The sequence below is a fragment of the Poecilia formosa genome, unplaced genomic scaffold, assembly GCF_000485575.1.
Source record: "Poecilia formosa unplaced genomic scaffold, Poecilia_formosa-5.1.2 Scaffold147, whole genome shotgun sequence".
NCBI classification, from domain to species: Eukaryota; Metazoa; Chordata; class Actinopteri; order Cyprinodontiformes; family Poeciliidae; genus Poecilia; species Poecilia formosa.
The window spans coordinates 825,642-849,658 of record NW_006800086.1 but is presented as its reverse complement, the minus strand read 5'-3'; the positions used below and the strand labels follow the sequence as shown (position 1 = coordinate 849,658).

At 41.1% G+C, this 24,017-nt stretch overlaps 1 protein-coding gene across 3 annotated transcripts in view; it reads left to right on the top strand.

Annotated features, from left to right (window-relative positions):
* The window catches only part of LOC103145804 (cadherin-4-like), a 307,601-nt gene that overhangs the window by 246,775 nt on the left and 36,809 nt on the right, over window positions 1-24,017 (top strand). For all 3 annotated transcript variants that reach the window (XM_016677075.1, XM_007563401.2, XM_007563400.2), the window contains 2 exons: window positions 70-214; window positions 18,260-18,432. In XM_016677075.1, coding sequence (XP_016532561.1) covers window positions 70-214; window positions 18,260-18,432 — 318 coding nt within the window. The remainder of the gene's footprint in view (window positions 1-69; window positions 215-18,259; window positions 18,433-24,017) is intronic.

Below are 24,017 nucleotides of genomic sequence, written 5' to 3'. Positions count from 1 at the left end.
GTTGAGCCCGGAAGAGACGCTTCGCCCCGAACCCCTTACGACTCTCTCCTCTCGCTTTTTGTTTTTCAGCTGCGAGCCCACGCAGTGGACATGAATGGGAACAAGGTGGAGAACCCGATAGACCTGTACATCTACGTGATCGACATGAACGACAACAGACCCGAGTTTCAAAACCAGGTTTACAACGGCTCGGTGGCTGAAGGGTCCAAACCAGGTAAGACGGTTCAGCGGCTCTGCGAATGTGGAAAACTGTGGCTCAAACAAAGTCACGTCAGTGATAAATCAGTTTGTTTCAAGCAGCCTGAGCTGTGAACTGTCGAGTCATCGTTGTGGTCGAGCAGCAGCAGCCGTTTACGGTGCGGTTCGCGGTCACACAAAGGTTCTCATCGGGTTCCTAATGCCGCCAATACTTTTTGCTGCATTTCACAGTTTTGCCACAAGATGTCAGTAAATCTGAGAGCTTTCTCCTTAATGCTGCCTCTACTATAAATTCTGAATTAGACACTTGTAAAACTTCTCATTGCTGCCTTTATACAGTTTGTATGTATGTAGTGACAAACCTCCACGTATTTTATTGGGTTTAATATGATAGGCCAGCAGAAATTATTCTTAATGTGGAAGGAAAATGACACTTGTCTTTCAAAACAAAAGAAAAAAAATCTGAGAAGTAAAAAGCCACCACAAGTCGGCTCTTTGTAGATCCATCTCACTGTCTTTTGAGTCTTTTGGGGGATTTTTGCAAATACAGTCTGTAATCCTTACTGCGTCGAGTTCTTCTTCATTGAATTTTGATAATGTGCACATTTGATTTGTATTTGAATCATTGCATTGCAGTTCTGGCACATAGAGGAAAGGTGTTGGGATTGATCAGGAAGCCGACCGACACTTTAGCTTATTAAACTCAAACAAACTAGCCCTGTCAGCGTTTTACGTTCTTAAAGAAAAGTAAAAAATGTTCAGCTGAGGAAATTTAAATGGTCTGGTTTTAATTTCCTGAAACCACAGATTTTGTGTTTTCTTTTTTTATTATGGCAATTCATTTTCTTCATTCATTTTTCCACCGCCTAATACGAAACAGGTTAAATTTGACCTTTTTTAGAACCAAAAAAAAAAAAAAAATCAAATAACTTCTTGTATTTTCTCTCTGGTTTCTGATTAGAAAACCCAATTATTACCAGAACATAAACGGATCTTTTTTGCTCACTAATTTTCTCTCACTCATTTTACACTCAGATTAAATTACATGCTAATTGGTAGGAGTACACATATTCACACCAAAAAGATTCCATGCACACTATTTATTCACATGTGCTAAATAAATAGTCTCCTTTTTGTACTGTAATTCATGCAAAATGCTGAGGAGCAGAACTAACCATGCAAAGCAGCTTTTAGAACAACAACAAAACAAAACGGAAATGTTTTGTTTTGCATCACAGAAGTCATGTGATGAACAACCGGATGCTACTACTGGTGGAAAAGACGACAAAGACAACAGGAAGTGGTAGGAGGATGATGTTTTCTAATGACTTGAATGAATTATTTATATGTGATTTTTTTTTTTTTTTTTTTTTTTGGGGGGGGGGCATTTATTTATTGGAAAACCGTAATTGTGAACTTGACATTAGAAAACAGCACTTCTAATTTGAAACAAATGTTGACGTCCACATCCTTTAACTTTAGCTCATGTACCTTATGTGAAAAATGACCAATCATACTTAAAACAACAGAGTCATTATATTGGTTAAACACCCTTTAAATTCAGCGAGATACAAATGAAACTTTAACTAGTCTTTTTCATTTCAACTCAAATGAAGCCTCAGTAAGATTGTCACTTCAACATGCCTCCATAAAACTTGAATATTTTATTCCAGCTGAATGTTACATGCTCGTGCCGTTTTCAATCCAGTTTGAGCATAAGAAGCCAGAAAAGTCCCGAATCAATCACAGAGACGGGATCTATATGAAACCTGAGCGCATTGATGATGATTCTGCCTTTTTATTGAGTTACTGAGAACAAAGCACAGGCTCGGCGCTCCGCCGCGCCGTGGAACAGGAGGCAGCGCTGCTTTCACTCATGTGAGAACTCCGACTTGACTCTGTTTCTAATTGTCTGAGTCACACGGAGCCATAAAGCACCTTTAAATGCCAGAAAGTAATAATTTAATATTAAAACCATTAAAATTAATGCATGAAAAAAATAATCACTCCGACTAACACTTCTGTGTGGTTTCAAGCTGTTCTCTGCCGAGGATTACTAATGCAATAATCCATCTGGAGCCGACTTTATGAGTTGCTAAAAGGTTTTAATGGATTAGTTATATTTAATTAATAGCACGAACTGCAGGGAGAAAAAAGTTGCTTTAATGCTTGAACTCTTGTTACTCAAGGATTCCCGCCTGTTATGGACCCCATCCACCCCCCGCCCCCCCACCTGCAGGACAAATGCGATCGCGTCATCCCGTCGGAAAGCCTCGCGCAAGGAATTTCTGCGACGTCAGACGAAGCCAACTTCCCGGGACGTCTGCGCCTCGGACCCCCCGGGGTTCCCGGACCCCCCGGGGTTCCCGCACGCGTCATTGTCAGAATCCGTTATCGGAGCGTTGCGGCTCCTCCCTCAGAGTCGGGGAGCTGGGGGCTCCTGTGGTCAGCAGCGAGACTTGGGAGACGTGAGCGGAATACGCTCGAGTGTTTCTCACGTCTCGACAGGAAAAGAGCCCTTGTTCTAACAATCAGACCCCCCGGGGGAGCCCGTGTTTATCTTCGTAGCGATCAGATATTGTTCTGCTGCGAAGTTTAATCTCGGGGGGGATTTGTAAACAATATAGGAAGGCGTGTTGTGGATGTGTGAGCAATGGATGAGCAAGTGTGCGGTTGCGTGTGCTCGTCTACTACCCAGCGGAGCGTGGGTCTATCTACAGAGCTCCTAATTAGCGGGGCCAACCAGACATCCCAAAAGCTCCCTCCTTTTGTTTTCCAATCGGAGGCTCTCTGCGTGCCTTAAGAAGCACGAGAGCAGACGACAAAAGGAGTTTTGTGTCGAGCAGAGTGAAATCGGCGGCTCTTATTAGCGAGAAACGCATCCCGCTATGAGCGGAGTAATTGCTCTTCCCTCTCATTGAGCAGCCTCTGCCATGTACTATTTGTTTGCGGAGCGCACTTTGTTAGGTGTTGTGAGTGCCGCGTCAAAAAGAGAATAGCATAAGTGAGGAGTTCAGCCCTTTTTGTCTCCCTTTTTCTTTTTTTTTTTACACCGCCATTGTTCCCTGAACTGCTGAATTTTAATTAAAGAAAGGAAGAAAGAGAAAGACAATGTGTTTGCCTAATTGCCTTTTTAGCTGAAGAAAACAAGAAGTGATAGTGATTCATCTCCAGTTGAGTCTCAAGGAGGCGTACTTTTATTTTTTATTTATTTATTTATTTCTAGGCTGTTTGATCCTTTAATATGTCCCCTGCAAGTTAAAGATTTTACTCACCATAAACGTTCCTGGTTTGTACCTGGAGTTAATTGCCTCAGATTTATGCTGGAGCTGGTTTTCATAGCCTGAGGCTCTGATTCATCCCTGCAGTTAAAGAACCCGGCCACATCTGAGACATGAGCCGAAGTACATTAATAATTTTAGATTTGACTCTTTTTTTTTTTTTAACTCTTCCTTCCTTGACAGAGAATCGACTCCACATCTAAACCGTTGGAAAAATCTAACAAAGAAGACTGGAAGATTGTGAGACGTCCTGAGGTTTAGGGGTTCAGCTTTGTTTGCGTTAATCGAACAGGAAAGTCCTGTTCGTTTGGGGAGTTGTCGAACTCTGACGCGGACTAAAAAAAACACACGATGCAGTGAACTCTGGCAGTATCAATGCTTATGTGGATGCCGAGGCCGCTCCAGAAGCAGGAAGCTAGCTATAACGCAGGGAATTCTGGGTAAATACAAAAAAAAAAAAAAAAAACCACAAGAGCCTGGCGCTAGTGGGACAAATGCCTCCTGGTCTTTTATCAAAGACCAAAGATAAATCCTCAAACCACTGAAATCTGATTTTTGGTTACATTTTGTGCAGAAGGAAGGAAGGAAGCTGCACTCAGCGTCTTCTTCTGAGGTTTTTGTGTCATTTGATACAGAGCAGAGGGACGAGTGAACAGCAGCAGCTGCAACAAATGTTTCACTTTTGGCCTCCCATAGAATGGAGTCTACAAGTGTTAAAAAAAAAAAAACAGGGATTTATGGCTCCTCTTGATGGGTGGACAGATTATCTATTACCTCTCTCGCCATAAATCAATTAATTGCCTGATAAATTGAAACGAGATCAGTAATTTCCATTTTGATGATTAATAGTTTCTTCCTTTTCTCTGTCTTTGTACCAGAAACTGGATGATGTAAGTCTTCAGTCTGGTAAATTGGTCTCAACTAGACATTGTCTTGAAGGTCATTTCAGAGACTTCGTAATTCATTTAATTTGTTGTTGCTGTTATTTGCTTTGTTTATTTTAGATATCTAAAATGTAATCTGGGTCCAGAGTTAAATATTCATCAGAAGTTTGTTCATCTCTGACTATGTCTGTTTGCATCATAAGACCATAAAAATTTTGTGACTTGAAAATCATCTCAAAACAACAATGTTATCGTTTATCGCAATAACTTTATCGTCCTGCAAAATTTGTTATCTTGATAGTAATTTAAATATCAGCTGTAATCCTAATATTTGATTGGCTCATTGACAACTCCTCTTTCTTTATATATAAATTATGTATCTATATTTGTTGCAGTTTAACTGGTATTATTAAAGACTGACAAATGGCATCAATTCATTTACTAAACTATATCGCCTTTTCTTCCTTGCTGACACATTATGAATTTAGAAGTCATGCTTTACTTCCAGTCCTGCTCACCGTTATTGGCACCCGCGAAGTTAAAGTACATAACATGGAATATTTACTGAAGGAAATATTCACAGCTTGTGTTTCATCCAAAACTGCAAATAATAAAGAATAAAAAGACAAACATTATGAGGAAAAATCAGAAAAACATGTTTACCGTGTCAGCGTTTCCATTTATGTCTGAAGATGTTCACTCAGCTAAACGACGTTGTTCTCCTCCAGGTGAGAGTATCACGACTCAGTGTTTAAAATCAGCCACCTGTTTCAAACCTATATAATTCATTCTGCCAAAAAATATTAGGAAAATTTGTCATTAATTCAGTCATAAGGTGACATAAACCTTATAGAGTCAGTGTAAGCTAAAATAATGCTTTATTTATTTTTTTTATTTAAAAACTGTAAAATAGGAAATAAACACCAGCTTCTTTGTTTTTTTATGTTTTTATTTATTTAACATTTTCTTAGTGGATCATGTCCTTTATTAATGGTAATTAAACAAGAAACGGGCAGCAGAGATCATGAAGTTGTCATGTAGAAGCTGAAGTGACTTAACTTTGTATGAAAGATAAACATAGTAATATAAAGTAGAATATGTGTTATGATGAGGGTTGTTTATCTGATTAAAGGTACTTTTTGAAAGAAAAGAAACCTTCAGGTAGGTGTGAACAAACCTCACATTTCTGTATCACGAGCAAAAAATATATTTAATTGGAGAAAAGCATGCAATGTGTGAAAAAAGCACAACCTGCAGTCGTTTAGGGATTATCTGTAGCGTCGATCTTACAGACCATATTTTCCTAAGTGTGTGTTTTAGCAGAAATCCAGACTGTCTGGAAAAAATAAAACAAAAACCCAAATTCTGTTTTGAAACAACTCTGCCACGACGCAAAAGAAAAACATATTTGGTTTTGATTTATATTTAATTAATTTTATGACTTCCCTTTCTAAACTGACTATTACAAGTTAAATCATTTGGCACAAATGTTTATAGCCGACATTTATCCTTCTATTTTCACTATTTTTAGACTTTTCCCGCACACGGTCACCAAATCACAATAACAACACTGGTCAACACTGACTGCTTTAAATTACACAATTATTTTCCAAGACCCAAATTTTTACTTTTCATCTTCTAAAATAAGAGAAGAGCTGCATATAATCCTAAAGTAAAGCTGGAACCAAACAATTAGATTTTTTTATTTTTTTTGCTCCACATGTTTAGAAGTTTTACAACTTTCTTCCTTGTGTTTAAGATGATTAATGACATGAAAGACAACAAATAACAACGCAGCCTCTGATCCCTAAAAAGATCCACGGCATTTTTTCTTCTACTGTACATAAATGTCACTCACAGTAAACACGTTGAGCCGTGTGTGTATCGATTTCAGCACCTGAAGCCCCGGATATCAAAGGTTCAGTGCAGCATTACGACTCATTCTCACATCCAGCACCGTGAGAACACCATCAAAGGGGAAACGTCCAGCGGATCGCGCTTATCGACATGACCAGACGTTCCACAGGCGGCGATGGGATCGCACCATCAGGACGGACCGGTTTGAAACCGCGCCATTTGGCATTTTCTGCCACCGGACCCTCACACCCCCCGCCGCTAAGCAACAAATAAACATGACTAATAAAAATCAGCTTTTCACTGCGTTTCGCTGCTAACGAGGGATAAATGAAAACTGTGTCTAAAACTAAGAGGATTAGCTTTGTGAACAAGATGAAGAACCAGGAGTGTTGGTCTGCTGTTAATGTTAATTGGTTTCAACTACCGAACACCAACACACAGCAGGAACAAGTTCACGCACTCTGTGAAATTCAGTGCTCTGCCACACAGGGTGACCCAAACGAGTCTTTGAAATCGTGTGACGTGGCCTCGGATACGGATTTGTGTGGACTTCTCTAGAGATAACGCTGCGTTTGAGGCTCCGAGCATCTGGGCCGTGACGTTCCGTCGCTCTTACCTCCCACTTCCAACCCGAGTCTGAGAGAAGGTTGGAGCATCTCTCTCAAAAGTAAGAGCAGCAGATCAAAAACCAGGCGGCTCCCGCTTGATTCCCAAGAGGGGGTTCAGAGGGAGTGCATCTCTGCTTCTCTCTCCCGACACTTCCAGTGAGATTTAGCGGACTTTTTATCTCAGCCTGGCCTGGGGGGAAGGGTTAATTAAAGGCTGCTTTCGGCGCGGAGAGGCGAAGTGATGGGTGTAAACAGCAGACGTGGAAGCACCGGGGTGTTTTCTAAATAATTCCTGCTATTAGTCTGACTTACAGTCAAGTCAAGTCAGTTTATTTAGTGCACAGTGCAAATTCACAATAGACGTCATCTCAAGGCGCTACGCAAAACCAAGGGATTTAATTTATGAACGTCGGTTTAGTCTAATCAGATAAAAGACGAGAAAAAGATCCTGAGTATTCACAGCAATAATTACTTATAATGCAGAATTGGAAATTAACAGAGTGAGGAAAAGTAGTCCGTCATACCGAAGCCACTGTTACTGTAAGGTTTTCAACTTGGAAACTAACTTGATAACTAAATGATGTTTGTTTTAATAAACTTATAGAAACTCTAAAATCCATCTGCAAGCCTGCAGTTTGAGAGGCACGTGGGGAACAATTGAGTTTCCAACACGAGATGAAGCTTGATAATCAGAGAACTCCTGTGCAGACGCAGTGCTAACACACAACCCGAATAATTTGCTCACAAGTGGACGACGCTAGCAGGATGAACGGTCGAACTGGACTGAGGAGAAATCCCATTCAGACACTCAGAGATCCTAATTAGGACACTTGAGGCCTTTTAAAACCAGAGTTCCTACGTGATCTGGACGAGATAAGGATTGGGTTTCATTATTTTCAAAGTCTGGATAAGGACGCAAAATTATGTGGAGTATTGAATTTCAGACATTATTCTGTCACGTTGTTTAAGCCCACTTGTCTGTCATTGCAGATCCCTCACAGCAAAGTTTTCTACTGTAGATTTTGTGTAAATGTAGATTTGTGCTGCTTGTTGCTTCCAAAACTGAGAGGCATCCATTAGGTAACTATCTACCTAACTCCCTTTGCAGAAACACAACTTACACAAGAGACATTTTCTAAAGGAAGACACAGAAATTTTTATTTATTTATTTATTTATTTTTTGCTACAAAAACCATGATGTAAGCAGCATGTCAAGACCCGGTAAGCAAAAAAACAAAAAAAACCCAAAAAAAACCCACGATTTCGCCATCCTGTCTGTTTCTTTCACAAACACAACACGAACCTCGGAGTTGTTGAGACGGAGCAGGACATGATTATTATTTCCCATGTCTGGCACTATGTGGGCTGCACTCCGACGGGAAGAAAATCAGTGAAAACCACAGCTGCCGGTGCCGAGGCCAGAACAATACTTCATCCCGTGTTTTACAGACGGCGCGCTGCCCGGGCGATCCGGCGTGAAAAGCCAACTCCAGCTGTAGTCGGGCAAGAGGCCAACGCAGAGAGGAAAAGAGAGCCATGTTCACTCACTGCTAAAGTCAAATTCTGACTCGCAAGGTAACCTGCTGAATGAAGCAGGGACGGTGGGGGGTGGAGAGCAAGCTGAACAGAGAATGTTTGAAACATCTTAAAGCGGCAGTGTTATGTAAAATCAACTTTTTATTGTAATTTTATTCCCTCATAAAAAACATACCCGGAGTCTCGCCTCACGATAAAGCTCCTCCTCGGAGCTGCGGTTTCCGCCTCACAGACCAGCCGTCCTCCCACTCCCCCACTCGGCTCCTTCAGACTAGCCAGCGGCAATTAGCAAACACCTGGTGGAACTGAGAATCTGTTCAGCTCATATTCTCAATGCAAAGCTGGTAAAAACGTTGTTAAAGGGTTAATAGTGGAGCCATGTTGTGACGACTTCCTGAAGGCGGAGTTTCAGAAAGAGCAAGAGTTTTTAAAGAGACAGTTTTTAAAGGCACATTTATTTTAAGTTATATTAGATACACGCAGCAAATTTTTTTTAACAACTTGATACTTGATTGATTGGTTACTTGATTGTGCTATAAAATGACACTATATGTCTGGAAAATACAGAGTACTGCTGATTTAACGGTACCTATTTTATTTGCCTGCATAGTTTTGAAACCTTAATGGAGCTGCAGTTTTGGTGTTTAGACTGAAAAGGATTAAGCAGTTTGAATCCACCGTGAAGCCAACGACAAATCAAGCCAAATCTGCTGCCACCCCTGACAAACGTGTGAATTTTTTAAATCACCGTTGGCACATTTATCAGTGCCGCTGCTCTCCATACCTTATTGTCAGACGCATTTTGCCTCTAGGTCGGCGTTTGAACCTCCTCTTTAACTCTTCATGTGGCTTCAGTAAGCAGAAACATGAATCTTTAAACATCCCAGCAACCTCAGAGGGGAGACTCATATTTAAAATCTGCTTGTGTTTCAAAACGTTCACGATGAACTGGACTCATTTATCGTTCGTAGAGAAGAGAAACAGACTCACGGCATCAGAGTTCCTCCATCGTTCAACATTATAAGCTAAATGTGTTTATATCGGTGACTGAATGTACGTTAATGGTTAATGGTTGCTGTAATTAAAGGTTATATTGGATTTCTGGGCTGTTTTTGGTGTCTTTATAATGGTTGCCAACGAATTTTTCCATGTATGTAATTTCCAGGTAGAAGATGAATGCACGGTATTTGAAATATGATATCCATCAAAGTACAGCTACTAAGCACTCCATTGGGAAATGTGCAATGATACTGTGGCTTTTATGATTGGATATTTTGTGTAGCTCTACCGTTTAAACAACCTGCTCATTTTATAAATTGTCAGGATAATGGCGTGTTTTTAATACAAAAGACTGTGACGGTTATCTCTGAGAGAGGAGCTTGGAGTCGTGTCGACCCGGTTGACACAGGCTGAGCTGAACTTTCTTTTCAGCAGGTTGCAGAACTTCTGGAGCTTTGAGATTCAAGGTAGAGGGGAATTATGCCCAAACGTCCTTGGATTTATTGTGTACGCTGCATCTCTCTTTTTTTTTTTATGTTGAATAAAGGCTTTTTTTTTTATAATTCAGTTTTTGAGTCTCATTCAGAACGGAAACTACAAACTGAAAAGCATTGATGTGTCTGGGTTTTGTTTGAAGATGCGCGCCGACACTGAACTCTGAATCACCGTTAAGCTTTTGGAGATGCAACAATCAATCGGTCAGACCTGATTGTGGATTGCTGGGTCAAGTACTGACAAAAAACAAAAAAACAAACAAAAAACTGGATTTTCCTATTAATCAAAAGCATAGGAGCTAAAGAACTGCATCTAGTTATGAAGTTCTCTTTTGAATTTCTTAACAAATCAGACAAGGTTATGGATTTTTGTTTTTAACACAGAAATGGCAATGACATAATTATTTTTTATTATTTTGATTTTTTTGATTCACAAACAACTGATCATGCTGCACATGTTCCCTCTCAGTAACTTTCTGCTTATTTCGGAGTAATTATGTGACTTCTTCAAGACTCTCGGAGCCTTGAAATTTCATTCCCAGACGGCAAATTGATCTTTATATTTTGAAAAAATAAATAAATAAATACATAAATGAAACATAGTGACACCATGTTGTAGGGCTGAGCAATAAATCCACAAGAATATTCCTCACATTAGACACGTGATCAGTATTAATAGAAAATAGGACAGAATATTGAATAACTTCACTGATCCAGAACTGCACAGCATTCTGGGGGATGTAGGAAGAGGAAAGACTTCAGCCGTTCAACCTCCCCCGGCTAGCTGACCAACATGGTTAGCATCATTGCATCACTTTTTCCACCTTTTGTCATAACTCCTCAAAAATAAAAAAAAACCCCCAAAAACATCATGGAGAGAAAACTGTGAACAGGAAGTGCCATGTCTCCAGTTTGGCAGTATTTCAAATATTTAAAACCAAAAACTGATAATAAATGATTATCAGTATGGACTGATATGAATCGCTTACGTTGTGATACGGTTTTCGGCCATCTTGTCCAGACGTGTGGTGACACAGCAAAAAAACACTGGATGCCTCAGCCTTGATCCCAATTCAACGTGCACTGTCCAGAGAACATCTGCAGGAGCACACAGCATGCATTGAAGAGGAAACGAGACCTGATGATTATTCCCTTCCTTACCGCACATTCAGAGAATACGTGTTGTTCAGCACAAACAAACAAAACATCCACAAATCTGCATCCTGTCGTAGAGATTTACATCACTTGCCCAGCAGTTTAGCTCTTAACGAAATTCTGAAACCGACGTAGAACGTCTCACAGACCAAGAATATTGATCGTGTTTGTTTGTCGGCCAGCCGACCGCATGAGACGGGCTCCGTGTTTATTTGCACGCTGAACGGGCCGCTGAGACGCAGTCACAAGTGGTCACTCAGGATTCCTCTTGGCGACGCGTTTCAGCAGCTCGTGTGAGGTGTCCACTTGCTGCCCGATCACTCAGGAAAAGTAATAATAGCCGCTGAAAAGACGAGAGATCTCGTCTCCGCTCTCCTGCCTCTCAAAAGATCTCATCAGGGTTGGATGAATTTTTATTGCACATTTACCAGAGTATAAATTATGTTTGTTTTTGTTTTGTTTTTTCTGTGTGTGTGTGTGTGTGTGTGTGTTTATTTTCTTCCTCTTGCCAAAATTAATTTTATTTTTACTGCGTAGCCCCTTCATCTGGTCCGTCTTGTTATTTTGTATTGACAACCTGTCAGAAACTTATATGCTCTAATCCACTTGATTAGGCAAAAAATAAAAAAATAAAAATGTTTTTGTCTAATTGGGGACCTATTCTGTGGCAATATTCTTTTCATGCTGCTGCCGAAAAATCGTGGAATTGTCCAGGTTAATTTTATATTGTACGACTGGCTTTTTCTCTGACAACATTCCCTGCCAGTGGGGATGGCAGCTAGCTGTAAATAGTCTGATGCCCCAGAGCCTTTAACAGATTCTGGGTATAATGTTGACTGTTTTTCTTCCCCCCCCCTGATCTCCCCATCCCCGTTTTGAACCAGCCTCCTGTCAGGAGCCGGTTCATCCACCCTGACAGCACCTCGTTGAGATTCAGGCAGTATATGCGCATCTGCGAGCCTCTGCTGCCTGCAGTTACCCATAACATGTTTTTTTTGTTGTTTTTTTTAACCTAGACAGACCCGCAGACAGAAATGTTGATGTGTATTTTATCTAATTCTCAAACTTCAGGGAAGTTTGAGAAGAAGTCGTTCCAGATGGTGACACGTTTTCTCCCTGTCCAGAACTTACTTTGCTGTATAGCTATTATTTAAAAAAAATAAAGCCCAAAATCATTGTCGTTTAATGATCCGGGAGGGATGGATTCGCCATTGACTTTGATTTCAGTGGATTTATGGGCCGGCTTAGGTGAATGAAAGTAAACGGAAACAGCAGGATATCACAGGCTGTCTGTGGATCCTTAAAAAGTCTTAAATGCATGTATCTCAAATTTGAGCCTTACAAAGTCTTAAATTCATAAAAAACTAAATGTAGGTTTTCCTTAAATATGTTGTGATGAACCGAGCAGTAAAAGGAGAGTCAGGCACAGATTTAAATTTAAAAAGAATTGTTTGGTTTTTTTTTACTGAACCCAAAACAGAAACTTGGGTAAATAATGAAAACTTGGGTAAATATTGGGCTCATAAAAGAGGTCAAAGTGACAGAAATCAACTCAGACTGGTTCAAACAAGCAGAGCTCTCTAAATGAGACAAAGGGGAAACGGACTGGTCAGGCCACACAGAAGATACAAAGGGGGAAACACACAGAGCCAACATGCGAAACTCCTGTTCCTCCCTCTTAAAGCTCAGTTGTGGTTTGGACCAATATCCACCTGAAGGCCTGGAGCAGGCGGCACTGAGGAAACTCAAGACACACAAAGCTTAAATCAAGTAAAACACTGTAAACTAAAATATGCACACTCATTCCACAATACAGGGTTTTACGATGCGTTGCATTCTAAACAAAAACCAGGTCTATCTTTAAAGGAACGAAATGTAAGCGTGGTGAGTGACTGTGAACTAGTGTGTGTGATTAAATGTTACAACATCACACATGTTTAATCTGAAGTCTTAAAATGTCTTCTGACAGGACCGTTTCATCTCGTTCTTCTACATGTAGTTTGTTTTCTCTTTGTATTTTTCTGTCGGGCAAACATTTGATCAGCTGCTGATATAGTTTTGCTCACTAACAGGCCAGAAATATTGATACAGCGTGAGATGGATTCATGCTTTTTGTTGTGTTTACATCATATTATGAACTACAGAGTTCTCCAAATAGGCAACATTTTTCCAGTTCTGCCTAATGTTGATGGGACTGTGCATATTTTAGCCTCAGTTTCACTGTGCAGTACCGTTGGTCAGGGTTAGTTAGTTAAATTCTCTAACTTTCGATGTGGACATGTGTTAAAAGCCCTATGGATCATCAGGTTCTGGAAGACCAACGTTCATGTTCACAGCCACTTAAATCCTCTTTTTTACCCCATTATAATGTTGAGTGCCGTCTTTTTGCCACATATAGATAGCTAAATGTGATGAGCTGCTGCCATTTTATTGACCGGTTTGCTAGTTTTTTTACACCTGAATAGCTGAATGTGATGAATCGGTCGGTGAGTGCGTTCCTGCCTATTGTTCAGCCGCCCATCTTTTGGTTCAGAACAGAAGTCGACATGTTCCTTTTGAGAGATATGCTTCCGACAAAAAGTTAAAAAAAAAAATCCCAAAAAGATTATTTGCACCAGTCTCACCTCTGCCTTGTTGCAGAGGAACTCATCAGGCTCTCAGGTGTGGAAAAGCGATGTCCTCCTTATCACTTTCACCGGGATGTTTCGGGTTTTAGCCGTTCCTTCTGCCTTTCCTTACCTCTCAGCCTTTACCTCGTTTCCCTCCTATTCCTTGGAACACGGTCATTCTTTTTGCTCCGAGAGAAACCTTTTATCTTCTCCCCACTGATGAGAAGCATTATCCACTCATGCTCTCGTTCCCATGCCCTCTCACTCCCTGACTTCCCCTTGCACTTCTCCTTTTAATGGTCCTTATAAACCCTCCCCATACTATGACCTTTCTTCACTTTCTTTCCCCCTCTATGCAATTTCCTCCACTTCTTTTTTCTTCTTTTTTTTTTGTCTTACAACCAGTCTATCTCCCAATTCGTTCTCTCTTTCTATTTATATCCACTTTCTTCTACGTCTTCTCCGTAATTCGGGGGCAGATGTTGACTTAGACTGATTAGAATTTCGACGGCGGCGAGACTTCGCCGGCGATCAGAAGTCGCGTGGGCAAAACGGCCAACAATGTACGAACGGCGACAAATTTTCTGGTCCAGCAGTTTTGGTGGAAAAGCAATTAGGATTTGGAATTAGTGCTCAAATTGAATCGGAATTAAGCAGGCTCAGTTTACCCTTATATGCGCGGCGTTCGCCTCCTGTGGACCTGAGAGTGGCTTATTATCGCATCCCAGCATCCTCTTTGTCGAAACGAAGGGCAGCGGCACCAACATGTGGTCCGGCTCATCCCGCCTCCTCACACACACACACACACACACACGCTCACGTTTCCCCATGCTAACCCACAGGTCTGGAAGAGGTTCATTATATATCGACACAGCCCCGTGTTCTGTAATTGTTTTCCTTTTTTCCCTCCTTCCCTCGGACCTCCTTCCTTTTCGTGCTCGCTGGTCAAAGTGACAAATCCTGCTTTGAAACTTAATGAAGTTTGAAATAGAATTTGAGGCCACAATTATCCTGTCCGCACAGGCTGTCGCAGGGAATGATGGTGCCACCGAAACCCAATTACAGGAAGTGAGACCCCAGCTAAGCGCTCAGACCCGCAGGGAGCCGCGGAGTCTGTGACGAGTCCGCCGGCTGCTCTGCATCTTTTCCCGCCGGTTGATTTGAAAGGTCTTGGAGTGAGACGGGACTTGTGCGTTCCGGTGTGATTTTTTTATTTTTTTTTTTTTTTGGTGATTGACTTTGATTGCTATTGATGTGACGCAGTCAACTTAATCAGCCCCGATGGGTTCAGCTGATTTTTGTGTGCCTTACTTCAGGGGGTGTCGAACTCATTTTTATTTTGGGCCAGATCAAAGTTGTGAATGTCCTCAAAGGGCCGTTTGTGGTGAAATATGTTGATATAATCCATTAACAAACCTCTAAAACGCGAATAAATAGTCGCCTCTGCACTCGATGAGTACTTCTTAAAGTTAAATAATACCGAACATCATTTCACGTTAATGTGATTTGGCAGAATAGATATAAAAGATTGTTGCCACTGGGGGAAAAAAATTAATTTGGCTTTACTTTTGAGAAAAATAGTCACAAATCTGACTTTTTTCCCAGAATTTTCACTTTTTTTCTCAGAATTCTTACTTTTGAGTCAAAACAGTTCTGGTAAATTCTCAAAAAATAAAAATAATTCTGAGAAAAAAAATCAAAACCGCAAGAAAAAGATTCAGAACTTTTTTCCTCTGTTGTCCCAATCCTCTTCCGTTGAAAACTGTGATTGATAAAATATTATTAAAGCATACACCACTTATTTCCAAGGTTCTATTTATGTGTCCTTCTGGGCCACATCAAACATTACGGCGGGCCGCAGGTGGCCCGCGGGCCTTGAGTTTGACACACGTGCCTTACTTAAAGATGAAATGAGTTTCAGAATTTCTAAGAAAAACGCAGAAATTCTAAAATTAACGTATAACGTACAACGTTCTTCCTTCTCCTTTGGTCACTTTTAAAACACATTGCAAACGTAGAAACAGCCCTTTGGACTTTTTCCGTGTTTTTAAGTGAAGCTGCAAACATTAACACTAATTGGCAGAATTTACGGGAACATGTCGTCATTTTAACGCTGAAAATCTGTTAATACCAATCTCAAAAGTGCAACTCATATTTGTAATCAGTGTTCTAAATCTATAAATATGCATTTACATTCAGAACTTACCTAATTATGCATTAGACTTTATCTACCTAAGGGGAGGCATTAATCAGAGACGCAGACAGGAGGCCCACGCGAACTCCGGAGGAACGCTCCGGTCCTCAACACAGCTGCTGTTGTTGTGAAAGCAAATCTAAAGCTGTTGTTGAAAGAAAGCCAAAAGTAACTTTGTTTGTAGTCTTGCAGTAAAAGAAGATGCTGTAGTCAGATGAGGACACTGTTTTGGCCTGGAGTCGTGCACAACAGCCTGAATGCCTCATCGTTAGAGACGCGTTCACAGCGAAGGCATCAAGCTGTGGGGATGAAGGTTTTCTTCAGCAGGGACGGAGGAGTGGGTTAAAGTTGATGAGAAGATGGATGGAGTCAAATTACAAACATTTGAATAAATAGCCATTCACTCATGAAGTGAAGCATTGTTCAAATACTGTATCATTTTCCTCCCTTTTCACATTTACCCACCATTTTCTAGGTCTGCGACATAAAATCCCAGTAGAAATCCAACGTAGGTCGTAATTCTGAATATTTCTGAAGCTAAAGGTGTTTTTTTTATATATACTGTATGCGTGTGTGTGTGTGTGTGTGTGTTTGTTGTTTTTTTATCATTTCTTTGTACTTTCCGGCCTTCCTTTTGTATTTAATCTGCCTCTCCACTTCCCTCTCCTCCTCCTGTGAACTGACACTCCTTTCCCTCTCAGCAGCAGCAGCCTGTAAATGGCCGCCTGATGGAAAGTGACATTTTCACAGAACCCTGTGAGAGAGGCGAGGTGATCTCTCCTCTTTCCAGCACAAAGTGCTCCTAATTGCCTGGTTGCATTTGCGAGCCCAGCTGACAAACTCGTGCAAATCAATAATTCTGCTCTGGGACTCGGACCCCTCCTCCCCCCACTTCACCCTGCTAGATGACACAAACAAGCACACGCATGCATGCAAATGCTTAGACGTGTCTGGAAATGCATTTAGATGTGCATAGATCCAGTCGGCACACGCAGAGAAACGGTGGCAAACATTCTCTGTGTCTCTCTGCCGCCTGCCTTAAATGACAGAGTTTATCTGTGATGCTAAGACAAATGGGGAGAGAGTATCAAAGCATTAGCGCAGTGCTGCCGAGGGCTGAAATAATGGATGGGGGGGAAACGCTGGGAGACCCAGTGCTGCTCATTTCTTAAATGGCCTCTGCAGAGGTGGAAACTTTCCGCTCCTAGCTTGAAATGTACAGAGGACAAATAAGCAGCGCAGCTTAAAATAGGAGCTTATTTAATAGGCTTTGTGTTTGTGCTCTGTTCTGGAACCAGCTCCGTCTCTCTTAAAAAGTCGCTATCCGGAACGGAAAATGTCACAGCAATTTGGGAACTCTGATGGACCCGTTTCAAGACGCTCGAAACGAGTCACCTCGCCGTCGCCTTTTGATATTTTCGACAAATTCATTAATAATAATAACGAGCTTACAAAGCCGCGTTTTGTTTAGTTTGAAATGCAGGCGTGCAAAAACGAGCGAGAGTAACATTGCGCTTTTTTTTTTTCTAATTGCAGTTTTTATCTGGCAAGCGTGAAGCGGCCGGGGTGAAGAGCGATACCGCCAATTTCTTTTTGGGCAACTTTTTGACTGGCCTAACTCCGTCTGCAGACATTTCATTTTGTCCTGTTACGTCCACAGAACTTCAGGGGGATTTTTATGTGTGAGCAATACAAAGTTGAACACTGAAAAAGACGTCAAACAAAAGAGGCCCGAGAATGGACCCTTGAGGAACCCCACACTTCATGTCTTTCTGCGCCCCGAGGTCAAATTTGCTAATGACAATGTAACAAGACAACCTCAAGCCTTATAAATATGTTACAACTTTGTAACATATTCAGCACTGACACCGAGTATTACCCAGGTAGAAGTGACTTTTACCGATGCAGGTCTGAAGTCCGACTTGTTGCCAACGAAACAAAGACTGAGGCAGGCGCTCTCCTTCCAGCTCGACAACACCTCCGATTTATTTGCACCTTTATCTAACCAGGAAGACCCTCTGAGACCAGCGAGGGATTCGCCGTCATGATGGCGGAAACGCGACTCAAGGTTGTGGCGTGAATATTAAAAACAAACCCACTCGAACAAACTGATTTCTAAACCAAAACGGCTTCAAGAGTTCATTAAGCTTGGACTACTTTACATAAACGAGTAGACAAAAATAAATCTATTTGTGTAAAGCTGATGGAGCCACACCACAGGAAGTGGCTCTACAAAGTATTAATTCAGCTGGTTGAACACAAACGCTGCCCACGGTTTTACGACTCTAACTTTCTCTTTATGCTTTTAATTAGGTTTAACAATTGTGCGCTGCTTTATGTCGGTCTATTACCAAAAAAAAAGTCCTCAGAAGTGCATCTGTAAGGGGCTGCGGTCCGTTACGCGCCGCCTCCCGTGTCTCACTCGTCTCTCTTTTGCCCTCCAGGCTCGTCTGTGATGCAAGTGACAGCCACGGATTCGGACGACTCCACCACGGCCAACGGCATGGTGCGCTACCGGATCCTCTCGCAGACCCCCCACAGTCCCATCCCCAATATGTTTACCATCAACAGCGAAACGGGAGACATCGTTACCGTGGCCGCCGGACTGGACAGGGAGGTCAGTAATCACTGTGGTGTTGTGGTGTTTTTTTGTTTTTTTTTTGCTGTCCTAATTAGGTTGTTGCTTCACCGGCCAAAAACATCAAACTTTTCCAAAAGTTCACAGAAACTGTTAGTTCCCACAGTTTTTATACTGGTCAAATGTGCTGCTATGACATATATATGTAATGAGCCTAGAGTTCCTTTTATTTTATTTTTTTTTAAAGATTTATTTAACTCCTACATTTACGTTTAGCTGAAAACTATCGATAAGGAAAACAAATAAAGCCATTAACGGCATTCCCCCCGTTAACAGCAGATGTTTTATTGAGTTCTTATCTCCAAACAAAAATGAGCCGAGGAATATTTAATGTCGGCCTCGGTGCGGAGCGGGGGAGCCGAGATAATGGCCACGTAAATCCAGCACCTCTCTGCTTGCGGGGTCGCGAGAGGGTTCGTTTTATCGTTCTCCTTTGTCTCATCCGCGACTCATGTGCTGCTTTCTGTAGTCGCTCACCAACCCACACGCAGCCGCCGCGCTCGTCGTCCCCGCTCCATCTTCCACCGTGGGCTGCTAATGAGGGAGGTCACAGAGGTCAACTTTTGTTTATCCCAAAGCCGGGTCCGGTTGCCTCTTCGTCCTCTCTCTCTCTCTCTCTCTCTCTCTCTCTCTCTCTCTCTCTGTTTCTCCACACTCTGTGGAAGAACCTGGGTGGATTTTCTGTGGCTTTAGGTCGTGGGAATGAAAACTGGAGGGTGTTAAATTCATGCGCTGTCCAGTACCAGGATTGTCCCGTCCTTGTAACTTACTTGGCTGATTTTAATGGACACGTAAACGCAGAGTGTCATAACGTTTATTTTCTAAAAACTCCCGTTTGTATCTCTTCATGTTAAAACCTGGCCAGGGAACTCCTTTTTTTTTATTTCATCGTTGTTGTTGTTGTTGTTGATGGAATAATTATTATCTGCAGTGGGGAGAAAAGAAAAAACAAAGTCGGTTTTATAACAAGATAAACAATACATCAATCCCTCTCCCCTATCTAAATTTTTATACGGAGCTGGCATGGCTTTACAGAATGGCACATTTGTGCGACAATATAAATGAATCTAGTGAGCGCCTGCCAGGGCTTTGTCCCTGTTTCCAGCCTGGCTCGGGCCGAAGCCCAAGCAAAGCTGATGTGAGCGAGGAAAAAGCTCATTAATCTGGACAGATCGAGCCGCGGCGCCGTACCCACCTGCCTGTGATCCTCACTCTAAAACTGGGACACACCTGGGAGTTCATCCACCTGCTGTGAAGGTCGTCGACATGAGCGAACGCTCCGCGCTCACGTGCTCTTTAAGTGCACCGAGCCGGAAGCGGGGCCGGGGGGCTGATGGGAGGGGAGAGGGAAGAGGTCTCTGAGCAGCTAAAGTAGCGTGTGTCATGCAAAGACATGAACATTCCCCACTCACTGCGTTGACAGGGAACACATGGTTAACGCCTGTGTAGTACATATATTTATATTCTGTATCCTGTCACACTCCTGCTAATCCTGCAGTGCCACGCTGGCGTCTAATTAGCATATTCATGGGCTAACTAAGAGGAGAAGCAGGTTCTCTCTAGCGTTGAGGAGGAAATCAGGGGGTAGATGAAGGGTAAGATTGGTGTCACTTACCTCTGACTTTGAAATATACCAATTATTCTTCCTTGCTCTGCACGTCGCATCCTTCACACCTCACGGGGAACAAGCTAACCAAACAACACGTGTCGATTAATTCCTGAAATTAAAAAATAAATAAATAAATAAAACGTAGAGTATAGGTCAGAGGTCGTTTTCAGTGTCTTACAGGAGAACTTGTGTTCAACGTGATTTCGCTCATGCATGCAAGATCCCAAAAGATGTCAGAAAACTGCCTGATGGTGACGACACCCTTTGGTTTTAGCTGTTAGGTTTGTCAACATGACTCACTAAATCGTGAATGTACTTGTGATACGTAAAATAAAAATTGCCAACATGTAGCAACTAGATGACACGGACAAAGTGCGTCACATTTCACAGGTCAGAAAAAAAGTTGACTTAAAAAAATAGCGAGGCAGAGGGAAGTAGGTCAGCTGTGCTAGCTTGACTTTGACAATCGTAGCATGTAGATGGTCTGTGGAATTTGATGTGTTTTTGGCTAAGTTTAAAAACAACAAGAAAAAAAAGGTGGCCCAGAGCAGGTTTTTCAATTAGCTAATCAACCACCGCTGTGATCAAACGATCACTTATTAATTACCGCAAAATAAACATCAAGTCTGAAAGCGTAATACCGTAAAGGATTGAATGTTCGGTTTTTTGTGTGGTAAATATTTTCATGTTTTTTTTTTTTCTGTGTTGAATCCTGATATGCTAGTGGAGCTGTTGTCAGTCAGTTGCTATGACAATGAGTCTGTTTTATAATTCAGTTTTTTATTGTTTTTTTCTGCGTTATTTTGCCTTTGCTGGAACGCACAGCACTAAATTAATAATACCTACATTTTATTTTGTTGATGGAACTTTTCCATCACAGCAGCGTAGTTATGGGTGACAAATAAAAGAGTAAATCCACTATAACCAAGTCAATTTATTCAGATTTTGTCATCTTACAAGCTCAATTTTTTTAAGCTTTCATTTTGTTAATTTAAGGTTTATCGATGAGAAGTAATACATTTGAAAATATGATTAAATGAAGTTATTGTGTGCAATTTAGTGATAAAGTCACATTTCTTTATGTGTCTGATGTTCTAAAGAAGCTTGTTACAAATGGGCTTTTTAAGAGCAGTGTTTGTGTTTGTGGGGTAATAATTGCTGTGCAGTGCAGTCAGAACCATAGAGTTACCTAAAAAATAATCTGTAAATATTTCTTATCATCACTTTTCTTGTTATCACAATAGCATCTCAAATTATCATGATAAAACTTTCAGTCCACACCTACCAGGCCCATTGTTTGTTGTGCTTGAGAGTTGAGCTGAGATGGGGGAAAAAAATCAAATCAGCATTTTAGATTTGGTCAATTTTATTTGTGTTTTTTTTTTTGTTTTTCTCCTCCTTCCTAACTCTGCACTAAAAGCAAATTTACTTGTTAGCCTGGAACAGAAATGACAGTCTTCAAATGAAGTACAACTCTGATGCAGCAGGTAGCAGAGTCCAGCATGTCAAAGAGCCACAGCTGGCATGGACTCTCTCCCATTGTGGCCCTTTTCCATGCCAGCAGTTCGTCTGGCAGGCAGGGCTGTTGTCTTTCATTACCCCCGGCTGTCTCAATCTCTCATGAGCCCTGGCTTGGAACTGTCTGGTGGTTGTCGGTGGGGTGGGTAGTGGGGAGGGGATCATGCTGTCCCCCCAGGGCAGGTGCCAGCTCCACACTGGACCGCCTCACCGACGATTAGGACATCTTCTGAGCAGCCTCAAGGACGCGAGCGACCTGCAGCCTGGCTCCACTAGGATGTGCAGAGCCCAACCAGGGGATACAGGCAAGAGAACCTGCATCCTAAATGGGCCCGGGGCTGCACTGTCTCTGAGATGCTGAGTTATGTTAATTTGCCTTGTTTAGCCGGAGCTCCAGAGGCCAGACGGCAAAAAATCATCAGAGGATTACGAGCCGGTTGCGGAATGAAAAGTATTGATGCATGTAGGTGGATGTTGGCTGCTTGTAAGCGAGCGTTTAATCAAGAAAATATCCACTCAATATCCACTTTATTATGCGCGCCGTGTGCGCCGAGTTAGCATTGAGCTGCGCCGCGGATCGCCTTCCGAAGAAGCCAAGCTGCTTAATTTATGCTCCTCTGTTAAATAAATCGATGCCAGTGCTCTCGCTAAAATTTCTTGCTTTTTGAGCACCGCTTTGTTTTATCGTAACGCTCTGAAATTTATTGCTTTACAATACAAGTTGGAAATTTGGTGGTTATGATGTGCATAAACTCTTGCTCTGTTGTGGTAGAGCAATCCCACAGTGAGATTTTTTTTGTTTTGTTTTAATCAAATATAAAATCTGCATCAAAAAGTGGCATCTTGGTAACAATGCTAACTGGGCCATTGTGCATGTCATATTCCAAAATAAGTTTCTTGCATCCTAATTCATATGTCCTTACAAACAGAATTTGTTTTAACAATGAGCATATTGACACAGATTTAAGAGAGAGAGAAAAAAGCCAAATGACTTATTAACATCTCTGCTGTTTGACCACAGAGGGTTAACCAAAAACAAATCAAGCTAAAATGAGATTAGCAATAACAGTCAGGAATTTAAATCACTGTCTCTATCGGTTTTGTGGAGGCTTTGTTATCTAGGAAATAACTTGTTAGGACAAAATGAATCTCTTTCATGCCTTTCACGTTGAGGTTTCTTTAATATTTCTCTGGCTAAAACTAAATAAATGGAAAGAAATTGTCTCCTTGCTGCAGGCTGTTGGTAAAAATATGCTAATATATGTTTAGCTGGTGCCATTTTATACCTGAATGGATTATATTTTAGTGCTTTCAAAGAGCTTGAAACTTGTGAGGAAAAAAAGAACTAAAGACATTTAAAAAATCCCAAACTACTTTAATAGATACGAAATGATTTTGTTAATTTATATATACGTTCCTCAAAGCTTTGAGGTGATGTTTAGATAAATCCCGGCAGACTTTGCGATAACTTTGTATCTGCTTTGAGTCTGTCTGGTTTATCTAGCGAACAAATGCATAAAATAAGGATGAGGTTATTTTCTAATGGCATTATAAAAACAGAAGCAAACTCCTTATACTGTCTAAAAACACCTTTAGTTACAAACCGACGGACCGAGACGCTCTCCTAAACTAGCACTAACTTATGCTAGCTTCTTAATGGCTAATGTTAAATTTTTTAGCCAAACCGGTTTCTAATATCAAGTAAAACGATTAACACCGTTCACTGACATTAGTATTGAGCACCATCATCCTTTGTTAGCTAGTAATATTTTGGTTCAAATTAAGTATGTCGTTTTCTTAATTCTGAATTTAAAAGAATTTAAAAAAATGTCTAGCATTTTTGTTATCATAATTAAAGAATTAGGATAACATTAATATACAACGGCATAAAATATTGCCTGTAAGTATTGTCTTAATGACCACTTATCTGGTCAAAGAGAAAACAGTGAATGTAACTATAGCACCAGTTTGTGCTAACGTTTTAGCAAAAACGGCTAATGTCATTTAAAGTGAACACAAACTTTCTCTAGTGTAAAATAATTGCACCTTTTTTTTTACATTAGCATTATTGTACAACACTATAATCTCAGGAACCTGTTTGAAATACTGTCATGATTTAGTTTTTACCATCTTTCTGTGTTTTATCACTCTTCACTTTATTAGGAATCCTTAATTATGCTCTGAACTCAGTTTTTCACCTTCCTGTTTTTTTTTGTGACCGTTTCAACAAAGGATTGTCTCCTTTGTGTCTGGTTTTGGTGAGGAGTCATGACCCGCTGCAGTACAAGCGTTTATTTGCACACTCGCTTCGGCTATTTTCAACTGTTGTTGTTAGCAACAGTCCGTTCAATACTGGATGTTAATCCTGGCCTGTGCATTGTGTTGTAATGCACAGGTGAACAGTCAATTAAACCTCCTCGCTCTGTATTCTTTCTTT